An 18576-nucleotide genomic window follows, 5' to 3' on the forward strand; every position below is an offset into this window, starting at 1 on the left:
ATTGTCTTATCATAAGAGACTAGATTCCACTTTTAGTGGAAAAGATTCACAGAGATTCCATGTCACAAAGCATACACATCACCTGCAGTTTGTACTCTTCTAACAGTAAGAAGCATTCCCATCCCCATATTATGAGGATGACCAAGTCCAAAGAGCATTGAAAGTAACTGATCCTCTTAGGTTTTATTTGGGACACATGCTATACCACACAGAAAAAGAGAGAAATCATATATATATATATATATATATATAACCATATCATGAGGTAAGTGGCTAGTTAATCTAGCATCCATGGCTTCTTCTCCACCTTTGCCAATAGCATACGAAGCAGGGACGAGTTTAGCGGTGCCAGAATGGTTGAACAAAGGGGATAACGCATGGCAAATGATATCAGCAACACTGGTTGGGATTCAAAGCATGCCAGGGTTGGTGATCTTATACGGAAGCATAGTAAAGAAAAAATGGGCCGTGAACTCAGCTTTCATGGCTCTCTATGCATTTGCAGCAGTTATTATTTGTTGGGTTACATGGGCTTACAAGATGTCCTTTGGGCGTAAACTGTTACCCTTTTGGGGAAGAGCTGGTCCTGCCTTGGGACAGAAGTTTCTGATCAAACATGCGGCGCTGCCGGCCACCGCGCATTTCTATCACAACGGCGTCGTGGAGACGGCGGAGATTGAGCCGTTTTATCCTATGGCCAGTATGGTGTGGTTCCAGTGTGTTTTTGCTGCTATCACTGTTGTTATCTTGGCAGGATCAGTTTTGGCTAGGATGAACTTCAAGGCGTGGATGATGTTTGTGCCTCTATGGGTCACTTTTAGTTACACTGTTGGTGCTTTCAGCTTGTGGGGTGGTGGCTTCTTGTTCCAGTGGGGTGTTATGGATTATTCTGGTGGTTATGTCATTCATCTTTCTTCTGGTATTGCTGGCTTCACTGCTGCTTATTGGGTTAGTAGTTACTGATGTTCTTGCTCTTTTACCCTTTCATACTTAGTACCTCCAGAAAATTTCAAGTATTGTGTTGCTTCATTTTTTTTAATTATTAACTTATTAATAATTTGCCCAAGTTAAGAGATTCAACTTATGTGGTTGAGATTCAGCAAAAATAAAAAAGACAGATATGTATATCAACATCTTAGGGTCAATTTTTTCATTGATTGCGTATAACTATTTTTTTTTCCCCTTTAGCTGGTTTGGCAGTAGTAGAAAATCAATAACTTTGACGACGGACATATTCCGTCGATAATCAAGTAATTTCTGTCAAAAAATTTTGTTTGGTAAGATTACAAAAGTCAAGGGTAATGGTGTAAGCACTAATTAATTACTTAATTAAGGAGGTACATAATAGAGAAAGTTAGAGTAATTTTTCGGGTCAAATAGTGAGGTAAGCCGAGGTGAGGGGAATGGTGCAGTAAATTGTAAGACTTTTTTTTATAGGAATCCAATTTTTCCATGATTTTGATCTTTGAATATTTTTAAAATAAAATTAATGCTATTAATACCATGAGGGATGTGGTATTATTGGATTTCCGATAAGTGAAAAAATATTTTGATCTCTGCGTCAGCAACGCCAAACAATATTTTCTTCCTGCACCACTAACGGGGTAATGGCACCACTAGCGCTAAGTCTTCAAGTGATATTTTATTTGCACGCCAATAGCACAATAATGGTGCCACTAGTGCTAGTAGTGTAATTTTTAAAATTACCTTATATTACCAATAATATTTGACAATTAACCAAACATAGAATTAGAAAATTTGAACTAACATTCCTGGTAATATTTTGGCTTACCAAATAATTTTTTGTCACATCCCTAAAAAATTTATTTTTCCAATATATTTCTGAGTAATCGTGATTTCTAAACATAAAAAAATTTCTCCTCTACCAAACACTTACTAACTATTGTAATAGTATATATGAAGTATGGATGTACCATCATTATATATTAATTTTAAGGTTATCTATGTACGTCTCGTTCAAATTTTTGAATACTTTTTTGCTTGTAGTGTCATCACAAAAGAAAATAATCAATGTTATTCCCAACAAAATTGTATAGATTTAAGTCCCAAGTGGAGATGGTGATGTTGATGAAAGGTAGTTGAACGGATTAAATTAATGATTTTTATGATTTAAATATATTAGGTGGGGCCAAGATCAAAGAAGGACAGGGAGAGATTCCCACCAAACAATGTGTTACTAATGTTGGCAGGAGCAGGACTACTATGGCTAGGATGGGCAGGTTTCAACGGAGGAGATCCTTATGCAGCCAACACAGATTCATCCATGGCAGTAATCAACACCAACGTCAGCGCCGCCACAAGCCTCCTTGTGTGGACATGGCTCGACGTTATTTACTTCAAGAAACCCTCCGTTATTGGAGCCGTTCAGGGCATGATCACTGGCTTAGTTTGCATCACTCCTGGCGCTGGTACGTACCTCCTTTTTTACATTTATTTTTTTAATATATATATTTATTATGACAATTATAAGGAGGTTTTAACTGAATCTAAGGGATGCCATTGTTGACTTTTCTGAATATTTTTTTCCCACCAAAGTCGAGTACACTTAACAATTTCATACTTGATTGTATAATAAGAAAAAGAGGAAGGTTATACTTACAATTTTTTTTTATAACTTCTTGTAATCATATCTTAACACTGTTAATTTCTGTCAATTAACAGTTATGATTTTCGTAAATTAAACTCATTAATTAATTATTAGTTTACAATAAATGATAACGGTTGATTGTCAGAAATCAATAGTATTAAGATATGATTTTAAGAGGTTGTAAAAAAAAATTATAAGTATAAATTTCTTAGAAAAAGTAAAGTTAGGAGACCGATTAGAAAAATGATATATTTTTTAAAGAAAGACTGATTAGCTTAATATCATGTCATTGGTGTGCGTTCTCAATTGGCTAGATGACCTGTTGGTTAGCTGGCATATAATATATTGACCATCTGACAAGGTCAAAACACTTAAAATACTTATGACATATGGATCCTTTTTATACGTGATTATATTCCCCCCATACTTACGACATATGGATCCTCTTTATTGTCGTGACCTATACTAGCATATCTTTAGTATAATAATTATAATAAGAATACCTACTCCTTTACTAAAAATAAAAAAGGTGGGACTTAGATAAGAATAATCATAAAAAAAATAGGTAAAATGATAAAAAATATTTTTTTTTCAAATTTAATAAAAGATCTACTGAATTTTCAATACTACCAAAATATGGAAGATATTTTCAACCCGTACACTTGAAGAGTTGACAACCTCGCACCATTGTGGAACCCACGTGATTGGAAATGGTTAAGACACTATATTTCTCACACTTGAGAAATCTTATGTACTAAGTACTGTATCCCGTCTAAAAAAGGCATGTTCATTACCATCACTTACCTTATTGAAGCTCTGTCAGATTCTCCTCTCACTGGCTATATCTCTGAACCCATTCACTTCCTCTTTGACTCTCAGCTCTTTTGAGGCTTATACGGTCCTTCCAAAGCTGTGAATACTATTTCCTCTTCAATTATCGTCATATTAATATACTTCACCCGTATTAGGAAAACATCTTCCAATTCTCCTTTGTGACAAGTTCAGTGTATAATTTCTTCTATGCTATAAAGGATTACAAGTTTAACTAAGATCTGTACTCAAAATTCACAAATCTAATTACTTGAGTTCTGAACAAGTAACAAAAGTTATCTAATTCTCTTATACCCACGCATTATATATTATATATACTCTTAGAGATATATAAAATCACTAATGTAACTTCACTTTCAATTTGAGTTTTTGGGTTAAATTTGTTCTTTATATGATAGCTTTCGTGACCAAGTGGTCACGAGTTCGATCCTCGCTGCCTCTCATTTTTTCTTTTGAAATTTCTTAACACAAGTAAATGGGTCTGTGCATTGTCCATCCTTCAAGTCTAATAAACTTTTGTGTAATAAGACGTGTTAGAGATATATAAAATCATTAATATAATCTCACCTATCAGCTTAAACTTTTGAGTTGAATTGATTCCTCAATCTCACGTAATTCTAATAGTATATGTGGCTAAAGTTTTTTTCTTTTTTCTTTTTAAAGATCAAATCCCATTATTCGATTGGAACCACGAAAACTAGAGTTGGTATCAAACTCTATTCTTTTCACAGTTTTTCATTTGGGTTTATCGCAGATCCCGATTAATTTGGAATAAAAGTGTGGTTGATGTTTTAATAATCATGTTTATATTGTTTCTGAACAGGCCTGGTTCAAGGATGGGCTGCCATAGTGATGGGAGTTCTATCAGGAAGTGTGCCATGGTTCACTATGATGATATTAGGCAAGAAGTTAAAAGTGTTCCAAAATGTAGATGACACCCTAGCGGTGTTCCACACTCATGCTGTGGCCGGATTCCTTGGCGGTATACTCACCGGCCTCTTCGCGGAGCCCCGTCTAAGTGCACTCTTCTTGCCCGTTACCAACTCTAGAGGTGGAGTCTATGGAGGCTCCGGTGCAGTCCAAATCCTTAAACAAATAGTGGGAGGATTGTTCATCATTGGATGGAACGTTGTGGTCACTTCAATTGTTTGTCTAGTTATAAATTTCATCGTTCCACTGAGAATGCCTGAGGAGGAGTTGCTGATTGGGGATGATGCAGTTCATGGGGAGGAAGCTTATGCTTTGTGGGGTGATGGTGAGAAACTTGGAATTTATGTAGATGAAACCAGCCACCTTAGAGCGGCATCAAGTGGTGCCACTCAAGTCGTCTAGAGGATTGCAAATCAAAAGCTTGAAGAGTTGATTCCTTATTGTTAGTATATTCACTATATATTAATGGCAGTTTGTGTGTGTCATAATGTATAGCTAATTTGGCGAAAAATCTAGGTACTACATGTGTAGGTACAACGGACCAATAAGAATGCGCCATGTCAACTGTTATTGTATTGTAAAGAGAAATAAAAAAATAACTTTTATATTTTAAATTATGTACTACTGGTAATACATAGTGTAAATATCACCGTCACATCTAGTGATCAGTACGACGGTGATACTAAAAATGCTCTCCTAATTTGTGTCTGAACTTGGGAAATATTGATGATACTACTACTGCACCATTTACTCGGTGCAACTAGCCAATAAAAATTGAGGAATTATTGTAATGCTTGTGCAAACAGGAGAAAAAAATAATTTTTTTATCAAGTGTCACTTCTTGAATTGCAGATGTATCTACTACAGAAAATGATGAGATATTGACCATAATGACACGTTTGTCACTAAAAAATACCAGTATGCCACGTTCCAATCAAATTTTGCCAAAATGCCACGTTACATTCTCGCTACACCACCCAGCGAGAATGGACTGGACACGTGGCAGCGTCTGCATGGCAGCCATTCTCGCTGAGAAACTTCTAGTGGAGCTGGCGCTATCCGCGAACAATTATCTGATCTGGATTTAAAACTTAAACATTCACTCTCTTTCTGTAAAGAACCTTGAGATACACCATCCCAAAAGCTAGCTCAAAGGGTGAGAGTGCCCAAGGTCTTATAAACTCCACATTAGTTGCACATACAACTAATGTGGGACTATATAACTCAACACGTCCCCTCACGCAAGAGCCCTTTGGGCTTAAAGGGTGGATTATGCACAGGCCCAATTTTTTGTTTACCTTTTTGTGCTTTTTATTTTAATTCGCCTTTAAAGTGGGGGGCGGTGAGGATCGAACTTGTGACCTTGTAATCACTCAAGCTCTGATACCATGTAAAGATACTCGGGATACACCATCCCAAAAGCTAGCTCAAAGGATAAGAGTTCCCAAGGCCTTATAAAGACCACATTAGTTGCCGACACAATCAATGTGAGACTATATATCTCAACACTTTCTACCGAAGAAAGAAATATTTATAACAACGAAGCAATTGTCAAGGGCGCGCGCTACTACTGAGCTAATAGCCCATCGAACCCTCGGTACAAAAATTCGTACAACGGATTAGCAATCCGACGCTTTAGTCCACTCAGCCATCTTTCCCCACTAAAAAAAAAACTATTCTTTATATCTTACTTTTTTCTTATTTTTTTTATGGCTGAGTGCTGACACGTGGCAAAAGTACATGCATTCTCGCTGGGCAGCCCAACGAGATTAGCCACCTAAACAACTTTTGCAGAGAATGTCTGTACTTTTGCCACGTGTCAGCGCCCTGCCATTATCGCTGGGCTGCTCAGCTAGAATGGCTGCCCATACAGACGCTGCCACGTGTCTAGTCTATTCTCGTTGGGTGGCGTAGCGAGAATGTGACGTGATATTTTGGCAAAATTTGATTGAAATGTAACATGCAGACAAATACTATTCATAAGAGTCACATATTGGTCAATTTCCCGAAAATGATCTCCTGGAACTGGGTGTGAATCTATGTTGGGGAAAGTGAGTCCTCGCAAAAGGATCTGATCTGTTTTATGTTTGTGTATTTATACATGTGATTCTGATTTTGTTATGTTTGTGTATATATGCGTTATCGTTACTCTGATTTTATTGGCCTTCTTTTTTAGCGTTTAGGTGGTGTTTGGTTAATGGGTTTTTGACAAAACCCATGGAAATGAAGATAGCATTTTGGAAAGCCAACGTTTGGTTCATAGAGATTTGGCTGAATACCCAGGCAAAATGGATGCATACCATTTTCAATTTACTGCCATTTACCTATGCTTCTGCACTGTTTAAAAACCCAAAAAAGGAGGTGGTTTTTTCAAAGAAACCCAGCTTTCCAGGTAGCGTTGCAGACGGGGCATACGAGTTGTAATTTGTTTTGGTTGTTTTGGTTGCAGACGAGCGTTGCAGACCGGGGCGTACGAGTTGTAATTTGTTTTGGTTGTTTGGTTGTAAATTTTATTATAACAAGGGTATTTTCGTCATAGTACATTATTTCCCCATATATATTATTCTTATCCGTTCTCCAATACACGCTTTTCAGCAACAAAGACTTTTCATGCATGATTAAAAAAAAAAAAACTGCATTCATATTCATAGTGTTACAAAAGGGATAATATGGGCCAAGATATAAAAGTACATATTTTCTAATATGATGATTATTTTACATAAATATAATCCAACTCGATAAGATTAATTGAATAATCGATAAATTATTAGAAAAATATTATTTCACGGAATTAAAGTAGGCATAAACTCAAAAAGAGACTTCCAAGAAAACTTGGATTTCACGTGGTAAACTGTTACAGAGTTATTTATCTATCCCATTATATCTTGTTTTATTTTGAAAATTAATAGAGAACTAATTACATTAAGATGCTTAAATATCAAAAGATACTCTCAACGAATAGAAAAATCCACGCAGGAGATTTAGAACTCTGGGACGATCATCACGAGCTGAATCTATTTTTTCTTTGCAAGATCTGCAGGATGACACCCATCTCATAGTTGCTAGTCCAAATAACATTTAATGGTCTAGACAAAACTATGTTTCCATTCCAAGTGGTTAATATTGTATCACATTTTAAAAGTGCTTCAATGAACTACCCAAAAAAAAAAAAAAGTGCTTCAATATTCTATCATTGTATCATGCAAACAAAGTCGAATATCGAAGAGGAGGGATAAATGCTACTTACCAATATGATGATCAAGAAAAGACTTTGCAAGATAATCTTCCTCATAGATTTTGATACGCCCACGTAGGTCTTTATGGTGTTGGACTGGCTTTCGAATAGTAAAAGTCTCTTGTGCTCTTCCTGATTGTAAGGCATTTTAAGTTCTTTCATGAATTTTTCTCTAAACTCTCTAAGATTTCCTTGTATTGGCTTCATAATTGTTAGGAATATAAAACATAATTAACCATATCAATTGGCTAGATAAGTGTAACTCAAGTATATATAGGTCTCTTTGTGCTACTGCAATGGTAACTAATTAAATAACCATTGAACTTAAGGTGTATGTCTTTTGAACCATTTTCCTAGATACCAATAATATAAAATAACTTTATCTACCAAAAAATCAAGAAGTATAAAAAACACCAATAATAATGATATACAAGATTTTACATGAAAATCCAACCGGAAAACATCACGGGAATAACTCTCAGAATTTCACTAAAAATATCTGGAGTATTTAAAAAACTTATCTCTATGAGAAAATAATAATAACTCCCTCACACTAAAAATGCTTTAATTTGACATTTCTCTTTAAATTTTTTTACTAAAGCATTTGTTATGCTTTTTTTTGGTGTGTTTAAAACTTGCTCAAACACCCTTTATATAGACAAGTTTTCATCTAATCAAAAAGCTCATAAGTAATAGCCAATATAGTAACATGTTTTCCCATGTGGAAAACAAGTAGCCGATCATGTTTAAAATTAATAGCCTACCATGCGAAATTGAGTCAACCATTTCAAGAATCTCCACCTTGACTTTATTTCTTCCTGTAGTACTATTGTGAACTTCCTTTTACTGTTCCTAGATACTCCACCTTGACTTATTTTTTAATGACTTGGACAAAATAAAATGTTGAAATTTTTTTTGGTACCACGACATAAATTATTTTACTCAATCACATAGATATAATAAAAGTGGATATTTTAAAGGTTTTCTTTAAGAGGAAATGGGGAATCAATGGTTTCCATTTTCATACCACACATAGAAAAAGAGATGCGCTCCAAGACAACAGGAGAAACAAGTATGTATGTTTGGTTAACCTGGGTTGTTGTATGCGTGTAATGTCGTAGAATGGCACCAATGGTTTTTTCCCTTTGCTGTCGCCAAAATATCTACGGCACCGCAACGTGTTGAGTATTGCTTCATTTCCTCTATTTCTTGTCAGTAGTGACACCACACTCTCCACCTACCAAAAGTTGCTTGTGAGTTGCCATGTTGCACTGACAATACACATGTCACAATTTCAAGCCTTAGGATTTGGATCTCTATACATCATTATTTTTTTCTTATCGATAACTTTTCCTAATTATTTGTAGAGCGATTTGTGCTGATTCTCAACTTGTCAATATGATTAGTGCATTTTTCTTTCTTTTTATAATCCACATATCATTTTCAGAAGGTATTTTTGTTCGAGATAAGTATAAGATTAAGATTTTAAATCTCTTCTAAAAATAATATTAAGGAGGATCGAATATATGATCTCACCACATTTGCTCAACTTTTACATGTCAACTGAATTATCGTCATTTGATGTTAATGAATTTTTCTAATCTTATATAGGAATGTTTCTTTAATCTAAATTTTTCTAATCTTATATAGGAATGTTTCTTTAATCTAAATTTTTCTATAATACAAAAATCGAACAAGCCTTTTGTCAAAATACGAATAAATTTTTCTTAATTATAGTAAATTCTCCCATTAAAACTACATAAGAAATATATATAATTGATTGAAAAAACTAAAAATTAAATTTATTAAAACATTTATAATTAGTTTCACAAAATAATTTAATTTTTTTGAGAAAATAAAAATAGTGCATATCATTTTTTAAGAAAAAATAAATTAAGAAATTCAAATATTTTCAAAAAATATTTCATTAACAGAAAAATATTTCTGTAATTGCAGCAAAAATATTTATCTGCTACACACTATGGCGGAGCCACATATAGTCTGGGTGTGGCATCAGCTCGAGCTAAATTTTATCAAATTATATTTATTATATATAATTAATTATAATTTGACCCGAGTTAAAATCGTAATTTGACCCGGGCTACAATTTTTAATTTGGCCTTATCTAAAACGGAAAATAGTTTTGGTGAAAAATTTAGATAAGTTCTATTAAGTTATGTGCTTTGTATTTAATATAATTTAAATATATTATGATATGAATTAATTAAAATTAAGAAAAATAAATATACATAATTTTTTGGTGCGGACTCAAATTAGAGCCTAACTCCACCACTAACCCTATGTATTCTCATAAATATATATTATAATTTTTGAAATTAATTGTATTTTTGTGGGACTCACTTTTTATTTAATGAGAATGGCAGACAACCCTTTATTGCATGTATATAAATAACCATATAATTTTAATTTTATTGCACTGCACACCGCATAGATGAGAATAACATGTGTACACGCCTTTCAGTCGGATTCTCATCAAACTGTTTCAGAAAGAATCATAACATAAACGAGGGATGAAGATTGAAGACGATAAATATTATTATAAAATTAAAATAAAAGAAGTTTTGTGGGATTCTCATTCTATTCCCACCATTGGTCATTGTCCACTGACACTATCCGGTATCCTGTAACTAATATTCTATTATTCTTAATTTGCAACTTGGCCCTCATCATATCTTATTCTGGCTTCTCTTTTCCAAGGAAAAAGTTCTCCTTGCTTTCCTTTTAAGTACTGTTTGTTTCTAATGGCCATGTTGTGGGTCCCATGCACCTGCACTACATTCATTAATCATTCAACTGAGTCAACTCACTTTATCTTCCTTGAAACTCGTCACGACACGACCAAAAGTTTCTCCTACTCCACTTGCTTCGCTCCTGTCATATCATATCAGTGTTCTGTTCATGCCCTTCATGATGTTCTCCAACCAACGCCTCAAACTAGTAGGTTTTCTACTTTGCTTACCCCTGTCAAATACTAGCGTTGCTTCTTCTGGTGTAAATAGAAGCTTCAATGTTGACAACCATACCATGTAGGATTCTTTAATCCAAATGCAGGGTTTTTTATGTTCTATGATTCTTCTTATCTCTCTCTTGTATTTCTTTTTAAAAAAAAAAAACAAAAACTGAATTACTTGTTCTTTAATTTGTCGCTGTAATGAACTTCATATGCACAGTTCTTGCAACTACGTTATTGTGTGTAACTGTCACGCAGGGGAACACACCTTGTCTTTGGTTTGAATAAATGCCCTGTTTTGGTTTCTTAAGCTGCTATTTATGTTTTTCTTATACTCTTGATTTCTCTCGTGTTTGCCTTTGGTGTAACAAAGAGTTATGAACTTGTATATCCCGCTAGAAAATTATTATTTGAAATAAAAAGTTTATATCTTTTGTGAGCATAATGTTTGTATATATATATATATATATATATATATATATATATATATATAGAATGTTGGGTTTATGATGAGTTTAAGTCACATGCGCTTTAACCGTCCAAGCTAAGGTTTTTTTTCTTGTGAAAATGTTATTAACGTGTGTTTCTCTTGGTGAATATTTCTTACCCTTGAGAAATATGAAAAGGGACTCGTCTAGATGGTGAATTCTCCTTCGAGGTGAAAGTGGCTTATATGTTTCACTCAAATTTTGGCTGGGGTGCTCTCAAAATATTGACAAGGTGGCTGATATTCCTTAGTGTCTTGAGACTCAGTTATCCAACCACAGATCCTGATGTGGAAGGTGTGGTAAAATTATCTGTTTTTCTTTTCTCAAGTGAAGAATATACTGTTTAATTTTGATCCCATATCAGTGTAATGAATTTTATACTATTAATGAATCATATGATACATGTTTAAAAAAAAATGTCAAAAGCTTAGTTACTATAATCATGTTATTTGACACATGGGTGCTAGTACCCAACTTTTATAACTTTAAAATTCATAAACACTTGTGTTGCTCTATCCCATTAATGATCTTAGGTTTTCCACATGTTAGAAATTAGATTATTACTACATTTTATCCCCATAAACCTTTTCGACCATGTTATTCTCCTGTTCATGCATAACTTCAACTCCCATTTGACAATGTTTTGTTATCTATTGACTGTTGACAGTCTTAATTGAATCATTTAGATCTATATTAACATCATTATCTGTTTTGGCTAATATCCAGGTGAAGCTTTGCTTGAATTTTTGAAGGCCCTCAATGATTCCAATAATCAAATTAGAGACTGGGATAGTTATTTTGTGAGCCCGTGCTATAGTTGGTCTAATGTCACTTGTAGTAACAGACATGTTATATCTCTGTAAGTTCATACACATGGAATGTAGAGAATGCTTCTGACTACTATTTTCTTAATCTGGTTTTTTTGGTACTTATCTATATTGGTTTTATTTCACACAGGAAATTTTATTAAGGTTTGCAGCAGTAATTTAGCTTGACCGTGCACTAATTGATCTGCAGGAGCCTGGCATCCAATGGATTTTCTGGAACCCTTTCTCCCTCAATTGCCAAATTGAAATATTTGGTTAGCTTGTAAGTGTTATCGTGATAGTTTAACATTTGTAAGACTTGGTAATTCTGCTAATGTACTTATGCAGCAAAACCAATTAACATTATTTTTATGGAAAAACATTTTCTCATATTGCATAAGAATTCGATTCTCATGTTATGACTCTTCGATTTGCATGCAAAGCTTTTCTTTTCTTTTTCATTTTTTAATAAATGTGGGGCCCACCACTAGTTGAGTCACAACATGAGAATTCAATTCTTATGCAACATGAGAAAATCAAACCCCTTATTTTATACTAGTAAATTTTCCTGGATCTTGGAATATGATGCCATAGATGAGAGGGAAATGTTTGTATTTTACTTTTGGGAATCAATAATGAATTTGGACAAATGCATACTGTCATTTTCCAAGTAACCACTTCACTGTTATAAACTGAAAGTCATTTTCTGAATATTGATTAATTTCAGATTCAATCCAAAATGTCATTTTACTAAGAAAATTTTATGCCTTAAAGAATGTATCATCAAATTGTAAGGCAATCCAATTCTTATTCTGGCAGATTGTAAGAAATCATGTAAAACATATACCAAATCTCCAGTTCGGTGAATACATTGGCTAATGGCATGGTTTCTCATGCAGGGAATTGCAGAACAACAATCTTTCAGGCCCCTTACCTGATTACATTGCCAACTTGACAAACCTAGAATATCTAAATCTTGCTGATAATAATTTTAAAGGTTCTATACCAGCTACATGGGGTCAACTTTCCAATCTAAAGCATCTGTATGGCTGCACTTTCCACTTTCCATTTCTAGATGGTCCTTTTCCCTCCTTAAATGTATAAAAAATGATTAAAAAAGGTTTCTTGGATTATCATGAGGTATATTATTGACACTGTTGATCTCATGCATGATCCAGGTTCTTGAGAGGGAATGACTTATCTGGACACATTCCCGATACTGTTGCAAACCTTAGTGGGTTGGCAGAACTGTAAGAATTTTTATTCTGAAGAAGAATATTTTTCTTTTAATGACTTGTTGCTGGCATTCTTTATTGCATAAAAATTTCTGGTGCTTCTCATATCCTAATCTTATATGCAATATGGTGCTTCTATATTTTTATTAGTGCTTTCATTTGACAGGGATCTTTCATCTAATGGTCTTACTGGAAGTATCCCAATGCCACTCTTTTCGATTCCATTGTTTAAGTAAATTTCATTAGAACATCATTGTTTGAGTATTTTCATTAAGTTACAAATATTTCTGTACTCTTGTAATTTATGGCTTCGTTTTATTTCATGTTACAGTTTTTCAGATACGCTCCTTCGTTGTGGGTCTAGATTGGAGCAGCCTTGTGTTTCAAATTCTGCACTTTCTGGTTTGTTTTTAACCTTTATGTTTTGTCCATATAGCTTCAATATGTAAATTAGTTTAAGATTGACACATCCCTCAAAATAAATAAATAAAAGTTAGCTAGAAGGTACTTAGCTTTTACCACTTCCTGCAGCTTCAACCAACAAATCAAAACGTGCAGTAGTTGTTAGTTTTGCAAGTTGTGGTTCATTTGCCTTTTTGTGTCTTGTGGCTATCTTTGCCTATAGATGCCATCTCATGCAGAGACACAAAAGTGATGTCTTTTTTGATGTTCCAGGTAATTTTTTCTTTCTATTTAAAATTCCTTCGGTCCAAGCATGAGCTAACTTATGTCTAGTGGCAAAAAATGTTCCTCTATTTAATGAAATATATAGAAAATATTTCCATTTAGAAGGCTTAGTTTATTTAGTAAAAATGTAAATATATGAATGATTTAAGTACCTTAAGAGTGATACATAATGCCTGGAAAACTCCTTTCAAGGGTAATATCTGATAAATTTTACAGGTGAAGATGAGAGCCAAATTTCCTTTTGGCAATTGAGAAGATTTTCATGGCGTGAACTCCAACATGCTACTAAAAATTTCAGTGAAAGCCATGTAGTTGGCCAGGGGGGCTTTGGAAAAGTTTATAGAGGAGTACTCTCAGATAGTACAAAAGTTGCTGTGAAACGCCTTGCTGATTATCATACTCCTGGTGGAGAGGCTGCATTCCAAAGAGAAGTTCAACTTCTAAGTGTTGCAGTTCATAAGAATCTCCTAAGATTGATTGGTTTCTGTACAACCTCAACTGAAAGAATCCTAGTGTATCCTTTCATGGAAAATCGAAGTGTAGCATATCGACTGAGAGGTATATATTATTATAATTGTTAGAGAAGTATAAAACCATTAAAGTAGCCTCACCCAACAGCTTAAGCTTTTGAGTTGAAATTGGTTCTTTACATGGTATCAGAGTCTTGGTGTCACAGGTTCGATCCTCACCATCCCCCTTTTAGTTAATAATTAATTAAGTCTTGTGGAGTCTCTTAGCCTGGGTAGGTAGACCTGTACATTATCCACTCTTCAAGTCCAATGGGCTCTTGTGTGAGGGGATGTATTAGAGAAGTATAAAACCATTAAGGTAGCCTCATCCAACAACTCAAGCTTTTGGGTTGGAATTGGTTCTTTACAATAACTTCCTCCATCAATGTTAGGACAACTTCAATCACACACTATAGCAAATAGAAAAAAACACGAGACACGGTTTACTGTGGTTCACCCCAATATAAGGTTACGTCGAAGTTCACCTCTATATAAGGTTACGTCCAAGTTTGTCACTATATTCTTCTCACAATACTCGGTATTAGAGAATATAAATGGACTTAGATAACCATAAACCGCAATAGCTATTCATAGGCCCAAAAAATTACAAAATAAAACCGAGACTTACAATAGTATCAAGCTTCTATGACTAGGGAGCCTGGCCCTTACGCCAGACCCTCTATAAGTCATTATCTTGATGCAAAGTACGAGTCATACTCAACAATTCTCCCAATAATGGCTAGGCTAGATTGCAGTTTTTTTAATTATCACCAAGGCTCAAACTTCAGGTCCTGTAAAAGCAAGTCATATTCTTTGAGAGCATAATATATAGTTGCAGAAACATAGAATGGACATCAACCCAGGTCATCAGTGTGCTAATTAGTGTTTTATACAATTTTAAGAGGCATGCAAAGATGAATAGATGCAAACAGTTCTAAGTGAAACAGAGAAATTAAGGAATTGGTTATTTAATCTAGCACTAATAAGATTTATGATATTTGCTTGTGACATTATTTCTAAATGTTGCTTTAGATTTAAAACCGGATGAGAAAGGTTTGGACTGGCCAATGAGGAAACGGGTGGCTTTTGGTACAGCTCATGGCTTGGAGTATCTACATGAGCAATGCAATCCTAAGATAATACACCGGGATTTGAAGGCTGCAAATATCTTACTAGATGATGACTTTGAAGCTGTTCTAGGAGATTTTGGGCTAGCTAAGCTAGTAGATACAAGGATGACTCATGTTACCACTGAAGTGCGAGGCACAATGGGTCATATAGCCCCAGAATATTTATCCACAGGAAAATCATCAGAAAAGACAGATGTCTTTGGATATGGTATAACACTTCTTGAACTAGTAACTGGACAACGTACAATTGACTTCTTTCGGCTTCAAGAGGAGGAGGATGTTCTTCTGCTTGATCATGTAACTATTTCTTTATTATTTAACATCAACCATGCTTAATGGTTATACATGTTTATTGTTAGAGTTTAATATAAACCATTAAAGAGGCTTTCACCCAATACCTTAAGATTTTAGGTTGAAGTGGTTCTTTACATGGTATCAGAGCTTCAGTGACCACAAGGTCACGAGTTTGATCCTCACTGTCCCTCACTTTCTAGTGAAATTAAAATAAGTACATGGTAAACAAAAAATTGGACTTGTGTAATATCCACGCTTCAAGGCCAAAGGACTCTTGCGTAAGGGGATGTGTTAGAGTTTAATATATACCATTAAAGAGCCCTCACCTGACAGCTTAAGCTTTTAGGTTGAATTGGTTCTTTACATTTATCAATTTAAGGAATCTTATTAGATTTTGTTTTCATTTTTTTTATTAGATGTGATGTTTATGTTGATGAATGATCTATATACAGATCAAAGAGCTACTGAGAGAAAATAGGCTGGAGGATATAGTGGATAGAAATTTGCAGACTTATGATCTCAAAGAAGTTGAGGCCATTGTTCATGTTGCATTGCTTTGCACTCAAGGTTTCCCTGAGGAACGTCCAACCATGTCAGAGGTAGTAAAGATGCTTAAGGGTGTGGGTTTGGCAGAGAGATGGGTTGACTGGGAGCAACATGAAGAGGTGAGTAATCAACTCATGTCTCACCAGTTTGTTTGGAATGATGAATCTACACCTCATCAAGAGGCTATACAACTTTCCAGAGCAAGATAGACATATAGCTGGAGTCAATTTTGAAATGTAATTGCTTGTAACATAATGTTAGCTTTTCCTATTTATATCTGAGGATTAGTGTATCGTTTATTTCTAATCTTATTGTACAAAAAAATGTTTCATTTAAAATATCTTGTGATTTCTGAAGCAGTGAGATAAGCATTGAATCATGAAAATTGAGTCCTGCTCCTTATGTAAAGAAAAAGAAAAAACAACAAAAGCATAACAAGGTTATTCTTCCTAATTACACGCTTACAAGATTGATGTTGCCGACGAAGTGTGGATTTGACGTTATTGTCTTATAATTTGGATAGAAAATGCCTTCAAATTTGTTTAAATTGTGTAATTATAGTATTTTTTAAATTCTATATTTCAATATATAATAATATAAAGATTGAATTGCATACTTTATCTATTATTCATTCATAGATTTATTGAATCATGAAAGTTTACCTAAATATTACAGTGAAATTGCTGATTCTATGTAAGATAATTGTAACATTAATTAATGGTTTCGCTTTTTCTACTGCATATAAGTTATCTGCAGTAAGTCCAATACAACATTATTTTGGATGTAAATTATGGTGTTTTTATAATTTTAATTTATTTCCGGATTATAATAGTCTTTATATTTATAATTTTTTAAGATTTTAATACCAAAACGACGTCGTTTTGAGAATAAATGCAGATAATTTATCTGCATTAACTGCAGAAATATTTTTCCCTTAATTAAAATAACAAAATTATATTCCTCACAATTGTTCATCTTCATTTTTTTTTTTACAAGTTTATGTTTAAAAAAATTAGCACATGAAAAATATTAAATATAGACATGACAGTTTTACTATTTTGTAATATTTTAAAAATAAATAACACATAAATAACAAACTCTGAATATTCTCTATCTACTTTCTTCATCATTTTTGTTTTGTTTATCATTCTCGTAATTTTTTCTTCAAAATTTTCTCTCTATTTTTTTGAAATTTTTTCCTCATTTTATATTCACATTCTTTTTTTAATGACAAAAATAATATATGAAATTTTAAAACCTGCACATATATACGTATGTACTAAATTAACATGTGTGAGACGCAAGGAGATATAAAAAACAATTGAATAAAACTCGATGATAAAGATTGACTTTTTGACTCTTTTGTCTTTCATTAATTAAAAAATAACCTACAAAATAAATGTTAAAATAACATGCAAATCTCATGTCAAAATGAATCTTTGAACTCATGTACCCTCAAAACAAAGAGTTTCAATGTATTAGAATATTTATAATATACAAAGAATGAAATTCCACAACAGGTAGGTATCAATGAATTTTTAACATACCTAGTTTCATCAATGTTTTCTTTAATTTCACATTCCTAAACTTAGTATTAAAGTTGCTTCCGACGTGACGTAGGCGAAACACATGATAGTCAAATGGAGGTTGCCAGCCAACCAGCATGTTCTCTGACCGCTCTTATGATGTTGGGGTGACGATCGAATATTAAACAAATATCTTGCCTTGCCCATGTGTCACATGAAAACGTATAAGGCTAAGAAACCACGACCAATCTTTCAACTTCTCACCTGGAGGAACAACAACAAAGGCAATAGGTAACACATATCTATCTCCATCCTGTGACGTCGCAATCAAAAGAGTTCCTTTATATTTCCCATACATGCCATTGATTTCAATTATGGACTTACAATATTTGAAGGCCTCAATGCACTGGTGAAATATCCAAAAAAAACCTATAAAAGATGGCCTTGTCGGTATAAACTCGACGTTCGTCAAAACATTCATCTGCATCAAGCTTGAAGATAGAATCCACATTACACTACGTCATGTATGTCAGCCAGTTAGGCACGAATGCATATGATTTGTCTCAATCACCAAATAACTTCACAATGCCCTTTAATTTTTCCTTCCAAGCCTTCCTGTAAGTTATATTGTATCCATACAGACGTTGTATCATCTCTTGTATCAGAATTAGTTTTAAAGCTGGATCTTCCCTTAACATACCTATAAAAAACAAAGCAAGTTCTCAATATTGTCAATAAACATTCTTAACTAAATAAATAACACTAACAAACCATATGTAA

At 33.9% G+C, this 18576-nt stretch overlaps 2 protein-coding genes across 6 annotated transcripts; both read left to right on the plus strand.

Annotated features, from left to right (window-relative positions):
- The first annotated feature begins 221 nt into the window (after window positions 1-221).
- Window positions 222-5017, plus strand: LOC133295245 (ammonium transporter 3 member 1-like). Of its 2 annotated transcripts, XM_061494046.1 has the most exons (4): window positions 222-621; window positions 676-948; window positions 2144-2429; window positions 4263-5017. In XM_061494046.1, the coding sequence occupies exons 1-4, from the start codon at window positions 292-294 to the stop codon at window positions 4769-4771; spliced, it is 1398 nt and encodes a 465-aa protein (XP_061350030.1). In that variant the 5' UTR covers window positions 222-291; the 3' UTR covers window positions 4772-5017. The 2 variants fall into 2 exon arrangements, with proteins under 2 accessions (XP_061350030.1, XP_061350029.1); XM_061494045.1 differs by having other exon boundaries at window positions 222-948.
- A 5401-nt stretch (window positions 5018-10418) lies between these two features.
- Window positions 10419-16621, plus strand: LOC133295247 (probable LRR receptor-like serine/threonine-protein kinase At5g63710). Of its 4 annotated transcripts, none has more exons than XM_061494051.1 (12): window positions 10419-10562; window positions 11202-11357; window positions 11790-11922; window positions 12081-12152; window positions 12769-12912; window positions 13048-13119; window positions 13271-13336; window positions 13436-13506; window positions 13636-13779; window positions 14008-14349; window positions 15333-15727; window positions 16177-16621. In XM_061494051.1, the coding sequence occupies exons 2-12, from the start codon at window positions 11249-11251 to the stop codon at window positions 16477-16479; spliced, it is 1851 nt and encodes a 616-aa protein (XP_061350035.1). In that variant the 5' UTR covers window positions 10419-10562; window positions 11202-11248; the 3' UTR covers window positions 16480-16621. The 4 variants fall into 4 exon arrangements, with proteins under 4 accessions (XP_061350035.1, XP_061350032.1, XP_061350034.1 ...); XM_061494048.1 differs by having other exon boundaries at window positions 10424-10651; XM_061494050.1 differs by having other exon boundaries at window positions 10425-10562; window positions 11190-11357.
- The last annotated feature ends 1955 nt before the right edge of the window (window positions 16622-18576 follow it).

The sequence above is a fragment of the Gastrolobium bilobum genome, unplaced genomic scaffold (assembly GCF_033153095.1).
Source record: "Gastrolobium bilobum isolate Gb01-03AN ecotype WA unplaced genomic scaffold, APGP_CSIRO_Gbil_v1 utg30092, whole genome shotgun sequence".
Lineage (NCBI taxonomy): Eukaryota > Viridiplantae > Streptophyta > Magnoliopsida > Fabales > Fabaceae > Gastrolobium > Gastrolobium bilobum.